The sequence below is a fragment of the Typopeltis vanoorti genome, chromosome 11 (genome assembly GCF_054136105.1).
Source record: "Typopeltis vanoorti isolate ZY-2024b chromosome 11, IOZ_Tvanoo_1.0, whole genome shotgun sequence".
Taxonomy (NCBI): domain Eukaryota; kingdom Metazoa; phylum Arthropoda; class Arachnida; order Uropygi; family Thelyphonidae; genus Typopeltis; species Typopeltis vanoorti.
In genome coordinates, this window is record NC_143559.1 from 123,575,173 (window position 1) to 123,595,943 (window position 20,771).

The window sequence follows — 20,771 nt, forward strand, 5'->3', positions numbered from 1 at the left end:
GGTTATAGTAAGGTAGAAGTGGAGGAATTTTTTGAAGATTTAGAGAAAGCAACTGACACATTGAAAAAGGAAAAGTTGGTCCTTGTTGGAAATCTAAATAGCAGAGTAGGAAATGATTGTCAGACATGCACAAATATTTTGGGAAAATTTGGAGAAAAGAGCAAAGCTAATAATAATGGCAAATACCTATTGGATTTCTGCTCAGGATATAAACTGGTTATTAGTAACACAATGTCCCAACATAAAAATGTGCATAAATTCACATGGAGGAAAGGAATAAGAAGTCTCATTGACTATGTTATTATTGATAGTGATGTTTTCTCACTTGGTGCAGGACACTAGAGTGTACAGATGATTTGAAATTGGAAGTGATCACTATTTAGTCTTGAGCAGAATAAAATTGAATTTCATATTCAGAAGAAGAACATGTAAGAAAGTTTTAAAGCAAATAAAAGTTGAATAGCTTTCAGAAGTAAACTGTACATTAATTCCACAAATTACACGAACATTATTCAAGAAAAAAAATGAAAGAGTTTGAGAATAGGAAGACTTGGAGATTCAGTGGCAAGCCTTGAAGAAAACCCTGATTGATTCAGCCAGAAAGGCATGTGGTGAGGTTGTCTGCAAGGATAGAAAAACCAGAACTCCATGGTGGACACAGGAAGTTAAAGAGGCAGTGAAGGAAAAGAAGAAAGCATATCAAAAGTTCCTGGCAAAAAAGTCAGCTTGTGCTCTTAGAGAATCAGAGACAAATGTAAGAAAGCTAAAGACTGTGTAAAACTACATAAAAAAGTCATGGGAAGACTTTGGTAAGAAGATAGGGAAAAAAATATTAAGAAGGTGGCAATATATTCTTGATACATGGCAATATATCAAGAAGGAGACTGTTGAAATAAAGAACAATGACAAAATAATCAGTGACAGCACAGTAGTGCTGTCACTGATGAAGTAGAAAAAGCCACCAAAAGCCTGAAATGTGGAAAGGCAGTGGGAGCAGATGATATTCGACCAGAAATGCTCAAGTATGGATGTATAAAAGTCTTACAGTGGGTGCACTGCATAATTCAGAAGGCCTGGACAGAGGGATGAATTCCAGATGATCAGAGTAGAGCTTTCATAGTACCCATATATAAAAAGGGAAATAAAACTGAATGTGAGAATGAATGAGGTATTTTTCTACTGAGTGTTCCCGGTAAGATTTATACAAGTATACTTCAGAAAAGGTTGAGAAGGATTGTGGAAGGGAAGCATTGTGTAGAACATGCTAGATTCAGGCCAAATAGAGCTGATAGGATCAGATTTTCACCTTATGACAAATAGTTGAGAAATTACGGGAGATCTGTATTTAAGTTTTGTAGATCTGTAAAAGACATATGACAAGGTTCCAAGAGAAAAGCTATTCAAAATGCAACAGCTACAAATCAGCAGTCAGAACTGACGGAAGTACAGGAAGATGGTTTAATGTTAAATCTGGTGTCAGACAAAGATGTACATTATCCCCTCTGTTATTCATTATCTACATGGATCACATTATGAAACAAGGTGGTATCAAACCTGATATCAAAATTGGAGATGTTAATCTCAGCTCTATGCTTTATGTGGATGATGTTATACTTTTAAATAAATCCACTACAAGTCTGCAAGATTCCCTGACTAAATTGAATAACTGTTGTAAAGGTCAGCAATAGCAAGACAAAGAATATGAAAATAGGCAGAAACATTGAAAATATCAACTGCATTGCGACTGGAGAACCTATAGAACAAGTAAAACATTTCAGCTGGTATGATTTTTAATGAAGATGGTAAATTAAATATGGAAATAAACAACAGAATCAATAAAGCTGTTATGGTAGGAAGTCAATTGAATAAATTCATATGGAATAAGAGAGAAATGTTTTACTTGAAAATATCAAATTTGTGACATATAACAGACTAATTTGGAGAAAAACTGTTGATCCTATATATCCTTTTAAGGATACCCTGTATAACAGGAATCTGATGATGCTGAAGAATAACTTCATCTGAAATCAAATGTACTTTGTATATGATTAGGTTAACCTTGAAAATATTGCATAAACCAATTTTTTGCTTCTTTATGCTAATATAAAATATTAATTTAATCAATAATATAATTTGTCATGTATAATATGCAGCAGAACTGGGACCTGAGTTATGAAGTATCCAAGCAAAGCACAACATAATGTATAAAAAGCAGAAAGTATAATTAGAAAATAATACATGATGAACATCACTAATGTTATTAAGAGGTAGTCCTGTGAACTAGGGACAGGAAAATTTTAAAATTCCAATGAAGTATACTTAGAATTGATTATAAACAATCATATGCAGAAATCATAACACAATGCAGAAATCATAATAGCAACACATGTATTGTTTTTTTTCTAGTTCTCCACCTGAAGAACTGTAACATGAAATAATTAAATGAATGTTTATTTCTTTTGTAATGTTAGTGAAATAACATTACTGCAAAGAAACTGAGTAGAGTGAAGAGGTTTAATTTAAACTTTCAAAATTTGTTTCTAATTAACCAATAACATCTGCATTATGTCAACAGACAGAACATACATGTTTATTTTAGTTCTGGGGAATATTCTTGATCAAACATAATCTGATGAAACAAACATGAATCCCTCAATTATCCCACTACAGCATCAGAGCTATTTGCTGGTCAGAAAATTTCTAGACATAAAACAACACTGCCACGTGTGGACAAAAAATCAGAGAGAGAGAGAGAGAGAAGAAAGGAATCTGTTTACACACATGTTGTGTGTAAACACATGTTTACACACATGTTGTGTTTTGGGTCTTGACACCTTTCGTGTGTGTGGGACTGATATAAATAATGTCTTTCTTTAAGAGCTGGAGGTTATATTGCATGCAGTGGAGAAAACGGTATTGGGCAGACAGTTCCAAAGTAGAGCTATGTACAATGAAGGAAGAGGATGAGAAGTTAGTTCAGTAAGTCGGGAGCTGAACAGCATATGGCTGTTAACCAGCAGCTGCTTGTGTTCATACATTTTTAGAGAGAAATAAAAGAATAGTGGTAGCCGATTCAGTGGATCAACATTCATGGAAATATCTATAGAAAAGACAAAGCAGAAACTGTGGGTCTATGGGGGAGGGGGGGGGGAAATGGGGAAAGGAGAAGGGTCATCTATTAAATCAAAGCTCTCTTCTAGAAACAAGCATTTTTGAGTGAGGTTTTTGGTGCACCACCCAAGTTATGAAACACTATTCTAAGGATGGGTTTTTTTCTTCTTTTCTTTTATTTATTTTATTTACAGATTTTGGGGATTCTGCCACCCCTTCTAGATGAAGAATGATGACAGTGTTCCAAGTGAACATTCCCCTGTTGAATGTAGGATTAAGAAAAAGTGGTGTATTTGTTGCAGCTTATGATGTTTCTTTGTTTCTTACTTAGGTTTTCTATTGATGATTCTATGCTTTCTGGACATGGCTGGGGCTTGCTGAGGGCTCCTGATAAACAACAGGATGGAAAATTATTCATTCTCACAAGGAGTTAGATTCAGTGCCAGAGTTTCCTACCCACCAAAAGGCCAAAATATGGATGCAAATTCTCTGAACCATGGAGAAGAAGACTTACTGCAGTACCGTTGACCCATGCAGGACTCCTCATCTTGCCGAAGTAAAGGTCAAAGCAGTGGAAGACTAGCAGGATCCTCCACTCTTTTCCAGATGTTCATGCGTTACACCACACAGCAAGCATGGCAGCAAAGCACTGGATCCCAGTGATGGGAGACTAAAAGATAGGATAGTAAAAAAAGACCCAGAAGAAGTAGAGAAAAGAATACAGAAAGAAAAGCATAGTAAAAGAATAAGAATGAAAAAGGCTAGTACAATCATTGGGAAGTCTCACTTTGTCACAAACAAGTGTCTCACTTGGAGGTGTTGTAGTCTTTAGCTTGAGCTGTTAAGAATATGCTGCATTTTTAACCTGGACAGCCTTGACATATTTGTTGCAAAAGCAAGACTTGGAGAAGAGTCTGAGATTTTAACTGGAATGTGGAATTTCATACTATTCTAGTTCTATGTTATATGCCTCCCATTACTGTTTGCATTTACACTCTTTTATGTTTGGTTACTGCATGTGTTCTGTCATCAATGTGCAAATTTTCACCATCTACTGTGAATACTTTTGATTCATAATCAAGTTTTCGAAAGAAAAAAATTAAGTAAAAATTGGAATGTAATTAAAGAATTTACTGACTTTATTATTCAAACTCAAGCTCCTCAAACACAAAGCATGATTAAGGAATATAGATGATGTCTTTGCTATTTGGCTGTATGGCTCACAGTTATAGATGAATGATGGCAACAGCTATGGAAATTTGAACATAGAAATGCAATTTCCTTTATCATGTTTTCCACCATTTCTACTGTTTATGTAATTCTGTCATTTAGGTAATTCAGTCTCCACCAGGCAATGGAAGTCTTCTATCTCTAGATCACTAACTGAAGTGGTAATATGTCTGTTAATAGTGGTAATAAAATCTATAAGTGGTAATACTCACCTCACCAGACCCATATTTGTAGAAAGATAAGGTGAGTTGGATGGGCAAGAAAATATTATATATTGCCCACTGTGTGTATGTATCTATCTATATATATATATATATATATATATATATATATATATGAAAGAATGATCATTAACTCAGTTAACATACATATTTTTATAAAGAACTGAATGACTAGAACCGAGATTTGAGTAAAAAGGTTTTAATATAAAAACCCGACTAGATTCGGCTTGTAACAGCCTTCATCAGGTGACATTATAAAAGAAAAAACACTAAAACACTGAAGCTTAAATAAACTATGAACATCATAGAGAATCTCTATACATAATTGACATTAAATCGTTGTGGTTGTATTTAAAGCTGTTCTTTTGTTAGTTTTGTATTGTTGGGAAAGTGCATGCTAGTAGCATCTCGTGAATGCCAGTACATGATTACAGCTGAATGACAATCTGGGAGGTTGTAGCTTAAGTTATTATTTAGATGAACAGGATTGAAGATGATTTCTCGAGATTCCACGATTTTTCTCTCTAATTCATCATTGCAACGGAAGATGTTAGTAGATTTTCCCAGCAGACTTTGTGACTTTGGTTTTCATCATTAGGATTAACCGAGAAAAGGATATGACTTGATAATGCACTGGTTCGCTGTCTCTTGTAAGTAATGCCCTTATGTGTTCTCGGTTAATCCTAATGATGAAAACCAAAGTCACAAAGTCTGCTGGGGAAAATCTGCTAACATCTTCTGTTGCAATGATGAACTAGAGAGAAAAATCGTGGAATATAGAAAAATCATCTTCAATCCTGTTCATCTAAATAATAACTTGAGCTACAACCTTCCAGATTGTCATTCAGCTGTAATCATGTACTGGCATTCATGAGATGCTACTAGCACGCACTTTCCTAACAAAACAACTAACGAAAGAACAGCTTTAAATACAACCACAACGATTTAATGTCAATTATGTATAGAGACTCTCTATAATGTTCATAGTTTATTTAAGCTTCAGTGTTTTAGTGTTTTTTCTTTCTTTTATAATGTCACCTGATGAAGGCTGTTAGAAGTCGAAACTAGTTGGGTTTTTATATTAAAACCTTTTTACTTAAATCTCAGTTCTAGTCATTCAATTCTTTATACAAAATACATACATATATATATATACATACATACATACATACATATATCATCATCATCATCAAATTCCTGCCATGTACCCTCAAGGGGTGTACAGGATATGACAGTACTACATGAAAAAATTACATCATTACTAACTTCCTATCTACAATTTTCCTCCAATATCAGTCTGTTACTTGTCAAGACTCCAACATTATCAGATCTTATATTTCTATCGTCTAAGGCACTTTGTACTGCATCAATCCACCTATACCTTGGTCTTCCTCTGGGTCGTTTTCCTGCCAACCTGGCAGAGAACACTTGTTTTGCTAATCTTTCCTCTCCCATTCTATTTAAGTGACCATACCACCTGAGATTAGCTCTGCTAACGCATTCCTGGATGCTGACAATGTCAAATTCTTTCCTAATATTCTCGTTTTTAATATGATATTGCCATTGATGCCATCTGTTCACACCTCTAATCTTCCTCGGGACCCTCATATCTGCGGTCTCCAGTCTTTGGTCAAGTGTTTTACTTATGACCGATCTCTCAGATCCATAAGTTAAAACTGGTTTGAACACTGTCTTGTATACAGCTAATTTAGTGTTCTGACTAATTTCTTTCTTATTCCATATGAATTTATTCAATTGACTTCCCACCATACCAGCTTTGCTGATTCTATTGTCTATTTCTATATTTAATTTACCATCTTCAGTAAAAATCGTGCCTAAGTAGCTGAAATGTTTTACTTGTTCCACAGGTTCTCCATTCACAACACAGTTGACATTTTCAATGATTTTGCCTATTTTCATTGTCTTTGTCTTTTTATTGCTGACCTTCATACCATATCTATTACAACAGCTATTCAATTTAGTCAGAGAATCTTGCAGACTTGTAGCGGATTTATTTAGAAGTATAACATCATCCGCATAAAGCAAAGAGCTGACATTAACATCTACAATTCTGATATCATGTTTAATACCACTTTCCTTCATAATGTGATCCATATAGATAATGAATAATAGAGGGGATAATGTACATCCTTTTCTCACACCAGATTTAACATTAAACCATCTTCCTGTACGTCCTTCAATTCTAACTGCCGACTTACAACTCAAATACAGACTAAGTATTGCTTGATATAATGCCCCATTGACACCATATAACTGCAGCGTATTGAATAGATTCTCTCTTGGCACCTTGTCATATGCCTTTTCCAAATTGACAAAACTTAAATACAGATCTTTGTTATATTCCCATGCTTTCTCGACTATTTGTCGTAAAGTGAAGATCTGATCCTGACAGCCTCTATTTGGCCTGAATCCAGCTTGTTCTTCACCAAGCTTTTCTTCCATAATTCTTCTCAACCGTTTCTCAAGTATACTTGCATATATCTTGCCAGGAACACTCAGTAGGGAAATACCTCTGTAATTCTCACATGCAGTTTTATTTCTCTTTTTATATATGGGTACTATGAGAGCTCTACTCCAATCATCGGGAATTCGTCCCTCTGTCCAGGCTTTCTGAACTATGCAGTGCAGCCACTGTAAGACTTTTATACCACCATACTTCAGCATTTCTGGTCGAATATCATCTACTCTGCTGCCTTTCCACATTTCAAGCCTTTGATGGCTTTTTCGACTTCAAGTATGGATATGTATTCCTGACTGCATGCCTGGTCAGTGTTTTTTATCACTGTGCTGTCATCACTGCTTGTTTCATTTAGCAGTTTTTCAAAGTAATTACTCCATACTTCGAGGATATCTTTTTCTCCTGTTTTTCATGTCACCTTTATCATCTCTAACTCCTTTTACAGCACTTTTTCCTCCATTCCTAAGCTTCTTCAACAACCTCCAGAATATTTTGCCACCTTCTTGATATTTATTTTCTATATTCTTGCCAAAGTGCTCCCACGACTTTTGTTTAGCTAGTTTTACACACTGTTTAGCTTTCTTACATTTGTCTCTGTATTCTGTAAGAGTAAAAGCTGACTTATTTGCCAGGAACTTTTGATATGCTTTCTTCTTTTCCTTCACTGCCTCTTTAACTTCCTGTGTCCACCAGGGAGTTCTGATTTTTTTATCCTTGCACACAACCTCACCACATGCCTCTCTGGCAGAATCAATCAATGTTTTCTTCAGAGTTTGCCACTGAATCTCCAAGGTTTGATTCCTGTTCTCAAACTCTTTAATTTTCTTTTCAATAGTCTTTCTGTATATTAGTCTACAGTTCACGTCTGAGAGCTGCTCAACTTTTATTCGCTTTAAAACTTTCTTACATGTTATTCTTTTCAATATGAAAATCAATTTTATCCTGCTCAAGACTAAATAGTGATCACTTCCAATTTCAAATCCTCTGTACACTCTGGTGTCCTGCACCAGGGAGAAAACATCACTATCAACAATAACATAGTCAATGAGACTTTTCTTATTCCTAGCGCCTTCTCTCCATGTGAATTTGTGCACATTTTTATGTTGGAACATGGTGTTAGTAATAACCAGTCCATGTCCTGAGCAGAAATCCAACAGATATTTGCCATTATTATGAGCTTTGCTCTTTTCTCCAAATTTTCCCAAAATATTTTTGTATGTCTCACAATCATTTCCTACTCTGCTATTTAGATCCCCAACAAGGACCAACTTTTCCTTTTTCATTGTGTTAGTTGCTTTTTCTAAAGCATCAAAAAATTCCTCCACTTCTACCTTAGTAGAACCTTCTGTGGGACCATAGGCACAAATAAGTCTCATTGTCCAGTTCCCCATTCTCATATTTGCCCACATTACTCTACTTGAGACTGACTGCCATTCAAGAAGATTAGCCTCGTATTTTGTGTTGAATACTATGGCTACTCCTTCTTTTCCTTGATTGTCATTGCCTGAATATAACATTTTGTATTTATTGCTCAGAAAGATCTCACCAGTTTTGGTCTTTTTTGTTTCAGTCACCCCTATTATGTCGATCTGGTACTTATCTAATTCCTCCGCTAGCTCCATTTCTTTGCCATTCAGGCTTCTTACGTTGATAGTACCGATCTTTAACTCTGGTGATGTTGAGTTGGGGTTTATTTTGAGATTTGTTCCAGTAGCTGACTTTTCGCTGTTCTCCCTGGTTCCCTGGCGAAAACAACGGAGGCCTTGTTTAACCGGGCGATGTCCCAGCCAGCATGAAATTTTGTCATGTTGTACCATCATTTTTTATTTTGGTTTAACCAATGAGAATACAATTTGGTCGGCTAAATCCCAAATTGCCAGCCCATCCTCGTTCGTTCAGTATCAAAGTAGATACCCAACAGGGTGCACCACGAGAAGGTGAGGATTGGACATTAGGTCAGAAGCCCTGGTCGGTTCTCCGCATTCCTTTAAAAGGCTATGTGGAGGTCTCCTCTCAGTTATACAGCTTTGACCCTTAAGCAATCCTTTTTTATTTACATATATATTTACAGTAAAACCATATATATATACATATATATATATATATACAGTAAAACCCTGTTTTTATGTTCCCACGATTTACATGTTCCTGCCATTTACATCATTTTCCGTTGGTCCCGTCTTAAGGCCTATTCTTACAATATATTGTTTTCCCACCATTAACAACTTGATGTGGAAATTATTTCCCATGATTTGCGGTTTTTTCTCAGGTGGCAACACTGATTTTCAAATCGATTTCCTCTCATTCAAATCGATTTTTACAGAAATCTGTGCATTTCTGTTATCAGGTGCTGTTGCTTTCGGCAGTAGTTTCGTTTCTGCCATCATGGTGACTTGCACGTGGCAGCAGTAATATAGTGATGAGCGATACCATGATTTTTCAATTACAGTGCGAAATGATACCGTGAAGTTTTCACATATCAGTAATTTTAAACTGTCAGTAGCTTGTGGCACCCGTAATGTGTAGTGATGTGATTTCACATTCACAGCTGTATCGAAATTGAAACTGATTCGTGAACAAGGATCATATACAAATTGCGAAATCAAATTCAGACTTCTACCAAATAACAGTTGTTACTTGTGAATAAACCACAGTTCGTGAAATATTGCTTCACTAGCTTGCAGTGTTGGTGTTTGTAGTCACAATTCAGAAGCATGTGGTATATTACAGAATTTCTGCTACGTAATTTAGTGTATGATAGTTGCTTTCAAGTTGCAGTGGCGGATGATCCATGTTAGTAACATGGAGAAAAAAGACAGAAAATGTATTTCAGTAGAAGAAAAGTTGGCAATTCTGTGATGTTGAGATTGGCATGCCGGAACACGTGTGCAATTAGCAAAAGATCTTGGACTCTCCGTGTCCACTTCGAACACGATAGTAAAAACAGGTCAAGTATCGAACTCAATGCAAAGCAATCTGGCGCTATGTCAAAAAAAGAAAATATATCCGGACATCAACATACGATGAATTGGATAAACTTGTGGCAGAGTGGTTTGTTTCTACGAGAGCATCAGGTATTCCAGTCGATGGTACTATACTCTGAGAGAAAGCCCTTGAATTTGCTGAGAGGTTGGGGATTAATGGTTTTACTGCATCAAATGGATGGATTGATCTTTTCAAGACTAGTCACAATATTGTGTATAATCAAGTGTGTGGAAAAGATAATAGTGTTGTAGGGGAAACTGTAAACCACTGGAAACATGAACTAAAGACTATTATTCAGGAGTATGAACTGAAAAATGCTGATGAAACTGGGCTCTTTTATAACATTCTTCCAAGTAAAACATTGTGTTTCAAAGGAGAGAAGTGTCACGGTGGAAAACTCAGCAAGCAGAGGGTAACTGTTTTGCTCATGGTCAATGCTGATGGATCAGAAAAATTACCTCCACTAGTAATTGGTAAATTTAAAAAGCCAAGGTGTTTTAAGAACGTGAAAAATCTGCCCACTAAGTATGATGGCAACAGCACAGCATGGATCACCAGCAGCATCTTCACATCCACCATGCATGCTCTGGATGCTAAAATGGGGGGCAAATCACTGCAAAAAACTACTACTACTACTGCTAGACTAATGTCCTGCACATCCTGAAGATCTGCAACTCAGAAACATTAGTGTTCTTTCCCCCTAATTGTACAATTGATCTTCAGCCATTAGATCTAGGCATCATCTATTGCACTTAAATGGAAATATAGAAAAATGCTTGTTGAAAAAGCTGTGTTTATGCATGATAATCTTATGGACCAAAAACAAATGACCATATCAATCTGCCATGCATTATGTGTCCAAAGCATGATTGCATGTTACTCCTAAAACCATATTCAACTGTTTCTGGAAGGCAGGAGTTACATTTGTGGAAGAGCAGGAACATGGAACTACAGGTGGAAGAAGAAGATATGTCAGAGCCCAGCAACTGGTATGAGATGGATGAGTCTTCCTCATTTCAAGACTATGTTGATTCTGGTGTGATCACATCAATGGTACCGAGTGTAAGACACCTTTTCCAACCACCTTGGTGAAGAAGAGGAGGAAGAAGACAGTGATCAAGAACCTACCGTCTCTACAAATAAAGAAGCAATGGAAGCTATCTCTGTATTAAGGCAGTATATTGTAAGCGCATCAGGAGACGATGGGACATTTACACTGTGGAGAGGCAGGTGGAACTTATAAGATTGCAGAGAAAGAAAAAACAATCAACAATTAAAGATTTTTTTAAATAGATAAATGTAAGTAATTGTAAATTCATTTATTTTCAGTTATTAAATTTTGTAATCTAATATGTAGTCACATGCTAGCAGTAAGTCATCTTAGTCTTTTTTAATGTTTTTTACATTTCCTGCTATTTACACTTTTTTCCATCAGTCCCCTGGAAAGTGTAAAAAAGGGGTTTTCCTGTATATGTATGTATGTATGTATGTATATATATATATATATATATATATATATATATACACAAACAGAGCTTAACTTCCTGAAAAACACCTTCTTAAATAATGGATATTCGTCTCGTAACATCACTAAACGTTTGAGACCACGCCAACATCCTCGACAAGAAGATGACTCCAACCCTATCACTCATATACAGTTACCTTTTATCAGCACTCTTACCCCAAAACTAGCTAAGATTCTGAAAAAATTCAACATAAAGACCGACTATACTACGCTGCCAAAACCTCGTTCTTTTCTGAGTCGACCAAAACCAAAACACAACCATCTGCATTTTCCTGGTGTTTATAAAGTTTTGTGCAAATGTGGTCGACCTTATTTTGGCCAGACAGACAAATCTGTTTCACTTCGTCTTGAGGAACATAGACGTGACATCTCCTACAGTAGAACACGAGCGAGCGCCCTTTCCAGTCATGTCCTTTTCTCGGCAAACTCTAACCTTGAAGAACAGCCACATCAAGTTGATTGGGAATGCACTACTACTTTATATATTTGCAAGGATGAATTCGAAAGAAGAATCATCGAATCAAAAGAAATAGTTCTGGACCCTTCACATTTAAACAATAATCTTAGCTACAATTTACCCGATTCCCATAGCGCAGTAATCCAGTACTGGCGCTCAAAAATTAGCTGTCGCACACATTCTACTCATGCCAACGGTAGCACGCGGTCACCTATTCAAATATGACTGTTATTATTCTGCTTTTTATTAAGCTGTAAAGTTCATTTTTTACCGTGTTATTTTATATCTTATGTTTTTATTTCTCACCTGAAGAAGTCGGAGCACCGATGAAACTAGTTGTGATGTATTAAAGGTTTTTGTTATACTTTCTCGGGTTCTAGTCAGTTAAATTTATTTTTATAGATGTATACATCCCGAGTAAATCCTAATTTCAATATATATATATATATATATATATATATACACATACATATATATATATATATATATATATATATATATATATATATATATATATTTCAAAAAATAGATTTAATGACTCCAAGACCGAGATAACATATAAAGATTTTAATGATAAATACTACTAGTTTCGGCATATAGCAGCCTTCTTCAGGTATTTATAAAGGAAAGGAATACTAATAAACATTGAATTATTTAAATAAACAAACTGGAAATTACAGGTATAAATTGCCTCACATAATCGATACATAAAAACGTTGTATTTTTCAAGTTGTTCCAACTGGCGTGCCATTGTTTGTTGCAATTGTGCGTGCAAGTTCACGTGAACGCCAATATTGAATAACTGCAGCATGGCTATCTGGGATGTTATAACTTAAATTATTATTTAAGTGGACCGGGTTCAGTAGGATTTCCCGTGATTCTACGATTTTTCTTTCAAACTCATCTTCACGAGCGAAAAATATTTTCTGATCTATTCCAGCATACAGAGTGGCTTTGTTGGTCATCATTAGGATTATTTGAAAAAAGAACATGACTGGATAAAGCAGTTGCATGAGATCTTTTGTATGAGATGTCTCTCTTATGCTCTTCTATGCGTTGTTCAATAGATTTGTTAGTTTGACCAAAGTATGGGATATTGCAATCACACCACAATTTATATACTCCAGGGTACTTAAGGTTGTGATGAGTAGGTTTTGGATGGCTGATTAGAGAGCGGATTTTTGGAAGTGTGGTGAAGAAGGTCCTGATATTATATTTTTTTAAGGACTTTAGCTATTTTCTTAGAGACTGTGCTAATGTATGGAATAGAGATGCTACCTTTAAAATTAATAGTCTCTGTTGTGCACTGCTTAGGAGGGTTCAGAAGAAGTTTCTTAATTGTTTTTTCAGAGTATCCATTTTGTTTAAAAATAAGAGTGAGGTGATTCATTTCTTTTTGTAGTTCATCTTGTTCATTTAAGAGAGAACGTGCTCTGTGTCCTAAGGTAGATATAATTCCAAGTTAAATGAACAAGATGAACTACAAAAAGAAATGAATCACCTCACTCTTATTTTTAAACAAAATGGATACTCTGAAAAAACAATTAAGAAACTTCTTCTGAACCCTCCTAAGCAGTGCACAACAGAGACTATTAATTTTAAAGGTAGCATCTCTATTCCATACATTAGCACAGTCTCTAAGAAAATAGCTAAAGTCCTTAAAAAATATAATATCAGGACCTTCTTCACCACACTTCCAAAAATCCGCTCTCTAATCAGCCATCCAAAACCTACTCATCACAACCTTAAGTACCCTGGAGTATATAAATTGTGGTGTGATTGCAATATCCCATACTTTGGTCAAACTAACAAATCTATTGAACAACGCATAGAAGAGCATAAGAGAGACATCTCATACAAAAGATCTCATGCAACTGCTTTATCCAGTCATGTTCTTTTTTCAAATAATCCTAATGATGACCAACAAAGCCACTCTGTATGCTGGAATAGATCAGAAAATATTTTTCGCTGTGAAGATGAGTTTGAAAGAAAAATCGTAGAATCACGGGAAATCCTACTGAACCCGGTCCACTTAAATAATAATTTAAGTTATAACATCCCAGATAGCCATGCTGCAGTTATTCAATATTGGCGTTCACGTGAACTTGCACGCACAATTGCAACAAACAATGGCACGCCAGTTGGAACAACTTGAAAAATACAACGTTTTTATGTATCGATTATGTGAGGCAATTTATACCTGTAATTTCCAGTTTGTTTATTTAAATAATTCAATGTTTATTAGTATTCCTTTCCTTTATAAATACCTGAAGAAGGCTGCTATATGCCGAAACTAGTAGTATTTATCATTAAAATCTTTATATGTTATCTCGGTCTTGGAGTCATTAAATCTATTTTTTGAAATGTATAACAACCGAGTAAAAACTAATCGCCACATATATATATATATATATATATATATATATACATACATATATACAGTGGCAGCTGGTGACAATAGAAACAGGTGGGGCAAGGAGCCAAAAACAACTTAATTTTTTTAATATTTATATAGTGTTTCTATTATTGATTTATAGTTATTATTTCTATTACAATAATGTTTAGTCAGACTCCACTGATGCATTGAGCTATTAATTTTTTTAAAATTGGAAAAACGAGAAACGTTTTTCCAGTAAACTATCGATTTTGTTCATAGTTAAAATATATTGTTTTATGGACGTAATAAAAATTTAAACTTTAAAATAAATTATAACAAAAAATGACAACAATAATTACACACACTAAAACAATACAACAGAACAAAAATGAGAATAAATAATAAGACAATGAAAGAATTGCGCGATATTTACATACAAATGCAGTGATTGGGCCAGACTAAACGGGCCCCAAGATAAATGTTGTGCCTGGTAAATAAACAAACATGATCGCTACTGCATGTATCTCATACACGCCCTGTGTTCTACACGTATAAAATACATGCAGTAGCGATCATGTTTGTTTATTTACCGGTCTCTGGGGCCAGCCGTGGATGGCCCAAGAGACCGTACTAAGTTGCATTATACAATATTGCCACAAAACTCTACAGTAATTTTTTTATTAAACAATAAAACAGATCAACAACGAGAATAAATAATAAGAGAACGAAAGAATTGCGCGCTATTTAGGTACAAATGCAGTGATTGGGCCAGACTAAACGGGCCCCAAAATAAGCGTTGTGCCCAGTAAACAAACACGATTGCTTGTGCACATGGTTCACAATCAAAGAATCGCACGCTATGTACGTACATGCAACGCAGTGACTGGGCCAGTCTAAACTGGCCCCAAGTTAAGCGTTGCGTCCAGTAAACAAATACGATTGCTAGTGTAAGTGCTCATACATGGTCTGTGTTCTACACATATAAAATAGGGCCAACCGTGGTTGGCCCCACAGACCGTACTAAGTCTCATTATACAATATTGCCACAAAATACTACAGTATTTTTTTTTATTAATCTTGTAATTATTATCAAAAAACAATAATTACAAGAAACATTTTTTTAAAACTACAATTATCGGGCTATTTATACAAATATAGGTGGGGCCCGACCCCTATAGAGACGATATGTGTGTGTGTATTGTTATTATATTTATGGCTATTTTGCCTGCTTCTATTTAGGAGTGCCCCTGTTTAAATGTCATTGGCTTTTTTACTCACGGATTCTTAGGGCATTGCAGATGTATATTTACCAATAAATATATTTAGCATAAAGGAAAAGAAATTTACACATACCTTTTTCTGGGTGTTGTGGCTTTTCTTCTTTCTGCAATGTCAAAACTACTGTGTGTGTGTGGGGGGGGGGGGGAGGCAATGTGGGAGAATTAAATAGAAAAAACCCAGGTTATTTGAATAATATATATACATATATATATTAGGGATGGTCAGAGCGTTTTTTTATATTTATATAGGGTGGGAAAGGGTGAAGGGATTGAAAACAGCAACTGATTTTTATAGGGCAGGAAAGGGGGTTGACGGGGTGCGGTCCGTTTCGACTATGCTTAGTCATCATCTGAACAGATGGAGGAAGTGGATGCTATGTCAGGTCAGGTAGGTGCTTCTGCTTTTGAAGTGTTTGTGTTACCACCTATTGGTCGGGGTTGTGACCTCAATTTTATGTTGTGAAGCTTCCAATCGTAGGAGATTATGTAGGGCCTGTGGGCGTTGATAGAGTTCGCGTTACATTTTATGGCTACTATTTCCGATATTCTAAGCATTGTTTCACTGTTTTGTCTGTCTACCATGATGGCCTTGTCGATCTGCAGGGTATGTTTTTGTTCAAGGGCGTGAACAGCTATTTCCATTTTTTCTGCGTTTTGTATTCGATTTTTCTTTTTGATGTTGCATTTTTTAGTATTTAAATGTTCTGGAATAGGGATGTTACAATCACGGAAGTCTTGCCCATAAAGATCTGATGTTGGAACCCGTGTAGGTGATATCATAGTCTTTTTTTGGCAAGGAAATTTATAGACTGTTCAAATGTGGTGTTCAAATATTTCTTTTTATGTGTGAGACTTAGTTGGGTTTTAGGAGATTTGCCAATTTTTGGTTTGTGGTGAATACCAGTTTGTAGTCAGTATGTTTGAAGATGTATTTATAGGCTATGTCAGGTCGGGTTTGTACGTGTTTTGGGTGTATGGTAGCCTGATAATTTTTTGTGTTGGGAAGTTTGTTTTGGTATTTGGGTTGTTTTGGTGGTTTTTGGCATAATTGTTTGCATAATTTATTAGTTATGTAGGATAGATGCGATTTTTGAAGATCTGTGTTAGTTTTTTATTTCTGCATTTAGATTAATCTGATTGGCTGAAAATTTGTAAGCATTTATGAATTGTGATAAGATGACCGGTTTTTTAACGGAATATGGATGGTATGATATCACCTACACAGGTTACACCATCAGGTCTTTATGGGCAAGACTACAAGAACACTTCCGTGATTGTAACATCCCTATTCCAGAACATTTAAACACTAAAAAAACGCAACATCAAAAAGAAAAATCAAATACAAAGTACAGAAAAAATGGAAATAGCTGTTCACGCCCTTGAATAAAAACATACCCTGCAGATCGACAAGGCCATCATGGTAGACAGACAAGACAGTGAAACAATGCTTAGAATATCGGAAATAGTAGCCATAAAATGTAACGCGAACTCTATCAACGTCCACAGGCCCTACATAATCTCCGAGGTTTGGAAGCTTCACAACATAAAATTGAGGTCACAACCCCGACCAATAGGCGGTAACACAAACACTTCAAAAGCAGAAGCACCTACCCGACCTGACATAGCATCCACGTGTTCAGACGACGACCAAGCATAGTCGAAACGGACCGCACCCCATCAACCCCCTTTCCTGCCCTATAAAAATCAGTTGCTGTTTTCAACCCCTTACCCTTTCCCACCCTATATAAATATAAAAAAATGCTCCGCCCATCCCTAATAATATAATATATATGTATATATATATATTATTCAAAAAACCTGGGTTTTTTTCCATTTCTCTTTAATTCTCCCACACAGCCTCCCCACACACAGTAGTTTGGACATCGCAGAAAGAAGAAAAGCCACAACACCCAGAAAAAGGTATGTGTAAATTTCTCTTCCTTTATGCTACATATATTTATTGGTAAATATACATCTACAATGCCCTAAGAATCCGTGAGTAAAAAAGCCAATGACATTTAAACAGGGGCACTCCTAAACAGAAGCAGGCAAAATAGCCGTAAATATAATAGGTTGTTAAGAGGAGTAACATGGGAGTTTTCCCAGAAATAATATCCATAATATATATATATTTTTTTTTTCCCTGTTGAAAGAGCAACAAATGTTCAAAATGAACTAATATCCTGAAAAAAATTTAAGATATGCTAAAAATAATGATGCTGAAGATATACACAGTTATGTTCAGGTAAGTAGATATTACACATAAACAGCAACAAATGAGGGAAAATAAACAATACACAGGTATTAAAAGCACATATTAGTTCTTGGGGAAGTTTTTTTTTTTCTCGTGTCACTGTGATTGAGGTAAGTAAAAGAAATGGGAGGAAGGAGATACAACCGAAACAACGGCCACAATTCATGTTTATAATCTCAACATAGAAAAATAAGTAGTTTGTAATGTAATGTCTTGTAATTGTGTAGATAATGTTTTTATAGAGATTTATATCTAGTATAAAATTCCACAGAAAAATATTTCAAATCTGCATACCTTGGATTTTTGATGAAAAATGACCAAACCTGATTTAGAATTTGTAGAATTTGTACTAGACTTAAATGTTTTTATTCTAACAAAATGTTTAATGTTCTCCATCCAGAGATACTTCACAAGTAAGATAATGTTTTTAAAAATCAAATGTGGTATGTAAATGAATCTCTGTCCAATAGACTTTTTAAAATCTCAAATGTTTAAAATCAAATGAATTTAATTATTAATTAGATATAGCAGCAGATTAATGGATTATTTCATACGTAATGATGAAACATGACTAATATATACTGAGAAGCTTACTGAGAATCCACAGGTTTGTGTTCAGGAGGACCTAGGTAGGCTAAAAGGGTAGCCATCTTGTCAAATGGTCTCCTTCCTACAGCTTTGTGATCACGAGAACTGGAAAGATAGTCACCGATCTTTTCTTGATGATTCCAAAGTAGACGGTGAAGAGCATGAACATTCGCATCACTGATAAATGACATGCTGTGGCTTGCTGGTTCGACAGACTCAAAATCAGAAGTAATTTGAACTACCCATCTAAAAACACAAAAATTCAATATTGATCTAAATATATAACAAAAAATACCTTGAAACAAAAAAAAAGTTAATAAGCACTAAAATAACAGATAACATGCAATGAATTCCCAAGTGATGTAAATTAAGGAATAATTCTGGGATACTACTCAAAATATCCTAAGTAATTTAAACATTATGATGATTAGCTAGTAATACTTTTGCAATCAATCCTCATGAAGTATAACAATATTCATTATGGTAAGTAGTGTCTAACTATGTTTTTAAATGTTAAAAGGGAACACATGTGAAAACTGGTATAACTCTGCTGGGAAGTAGGGAGGGTGAAGATTCCAGGTAAGTATGCTTGGATGATGGAAGATTTGGTGGAACAAAAGGGACTTAGTTTGGGGGGGGGGGGTAAATAATATCAAATGGTACACCCATTTGATAGGATTCCACAAGAGAGTTGTTGTATAAACTGGGACTGGAAGATAAACTATTCACATAGATAACTGGGTGATGCTGAAGAGGTATCAGAAAGTAGATATTGGGGTCCTGAATGTGCCAGATTTAAAATGATCAGTGACACACCCCAAGGATAAGTCCTTGGACTATTGTTGTTGTTCAACCTATACATTAATTATATTGGGAAGGAAATAACAGGATATGTTCAGATATTTGCTAATGATACAAAGATAGGCAGGAAAATCAGGGATGCTACTGACATACAGCACTTACAAAATGATTTGAATGGGCTGGAAGAGTGAACAAATGATATTGGCTATCAATTCAACACGAATAAATGTAAAGTTATGCACTGTGGCATGATGAAATTTCCAACAGCATTTTGTACTGGTGAGATTATGTTTGGAGAAATTGATGAGGCTAGGGATCTTTTGTGCTATGGTTGACAGAAGAAGTTCAAAGGTCACACAGCAATAATTACAAATACAACTCAGAGTAAAATTTTAATGTTGAAACAAACACTGATATCTGAGGATAAGCAAGTTGGTTCTGTCTTTTTACAAGGCCTTGATGCAATTGCACCTGTACTACTATGCAAAGAATTGGTCTTCTGAATTCAGAGGGGATAAAGAAACTGTGGAAAGGGTATAAAGAAGAGCTGCAAAGATAATATCAGTATTACTGAATATAGAATATTAATACAGACAAAGTATGTGGACTGCAGACACTGTTAAAAAGGAAAAAGAGGGGTGATATGACAGAGGAGTACATATACACCTGAATAGATGTTATTGGGTATTTATTATTGTCTGATGAAATTTTTCATTATATGGAAAGGGTGGAAAAAATTCAGAGGCATCCATGGAAGTTAAGTTCTGCACAATTAAGGAAAAGGTAAGGGCTAGATTTTTTTTCACAAAGTAGTGAATGAGTGGTACAGTTTATCTGTTGAATCAGTGCGTGTATCTAGTGTGAATGAGTTAAAGAGCAGAAAGTTAATATGGCAGCTGGTGTGTGTGTGATGAATGGCCTCTCTCGATGAGAGGCCATTCATCATTTTATTATTATAAAAAATTATTATATAATTTTTTTATAATAATATAATAATATTTTTTATTCATTTCTAAAATATTTACACACATACAATGATCATCTTGAGTGACATTCGAACTTATAATTTTACAAAATTCAGCACTAAGTGCTGCGTATATGGTTCATTTTCTACATTAGATTTCAATTAAAATTTTTAATAATACTTTTTTGCCTCTATATTATGTATTTATAACACATGTTCTTCTAATATTAACAATGAAGATTATACATACATTTTTGTATAATGAATAACTAATATAATTTTTTATTGATCTCAAAAATATGCACATATATATACAATAATCGTCTTAAATGACATTCCAACATGTTATTTTATCAAGTACAGCAGCTAAGTGCTGCAGATTATGGTTTATTTTCCACACTAAATTTCTATAAAAAACAAAAAAAAATTCAATAATTTTTATTATTAAAATTATGATTATTTATTATGCAATAACAAAACATTGTTTTGTTTTTTTTTT

General features: G+C 35.0%; 1 protein-coding gene across 1 annotated transcript in view; it reads right to left on the minus strand.

The window, feature by feature from the left end:
• Window positions 1-20,771, minus strand: part of Nf1 (neurofibromin 1) — a 1,119,557-nt gene that overhangs the window by 496,046 nt on the left and 602,740 nt on the right. The window contains exon 34 of the mRNA XM_090400295.1: window positions 18,514-18,753. Within this exon, the coding sequence (XP_090256421.1) occupies window positions 18,514-18,753 (240 nt within the window). The remainder of the gene's footprint in view (window positions 1-18,513; window positions 18,754-20,771) is intronic.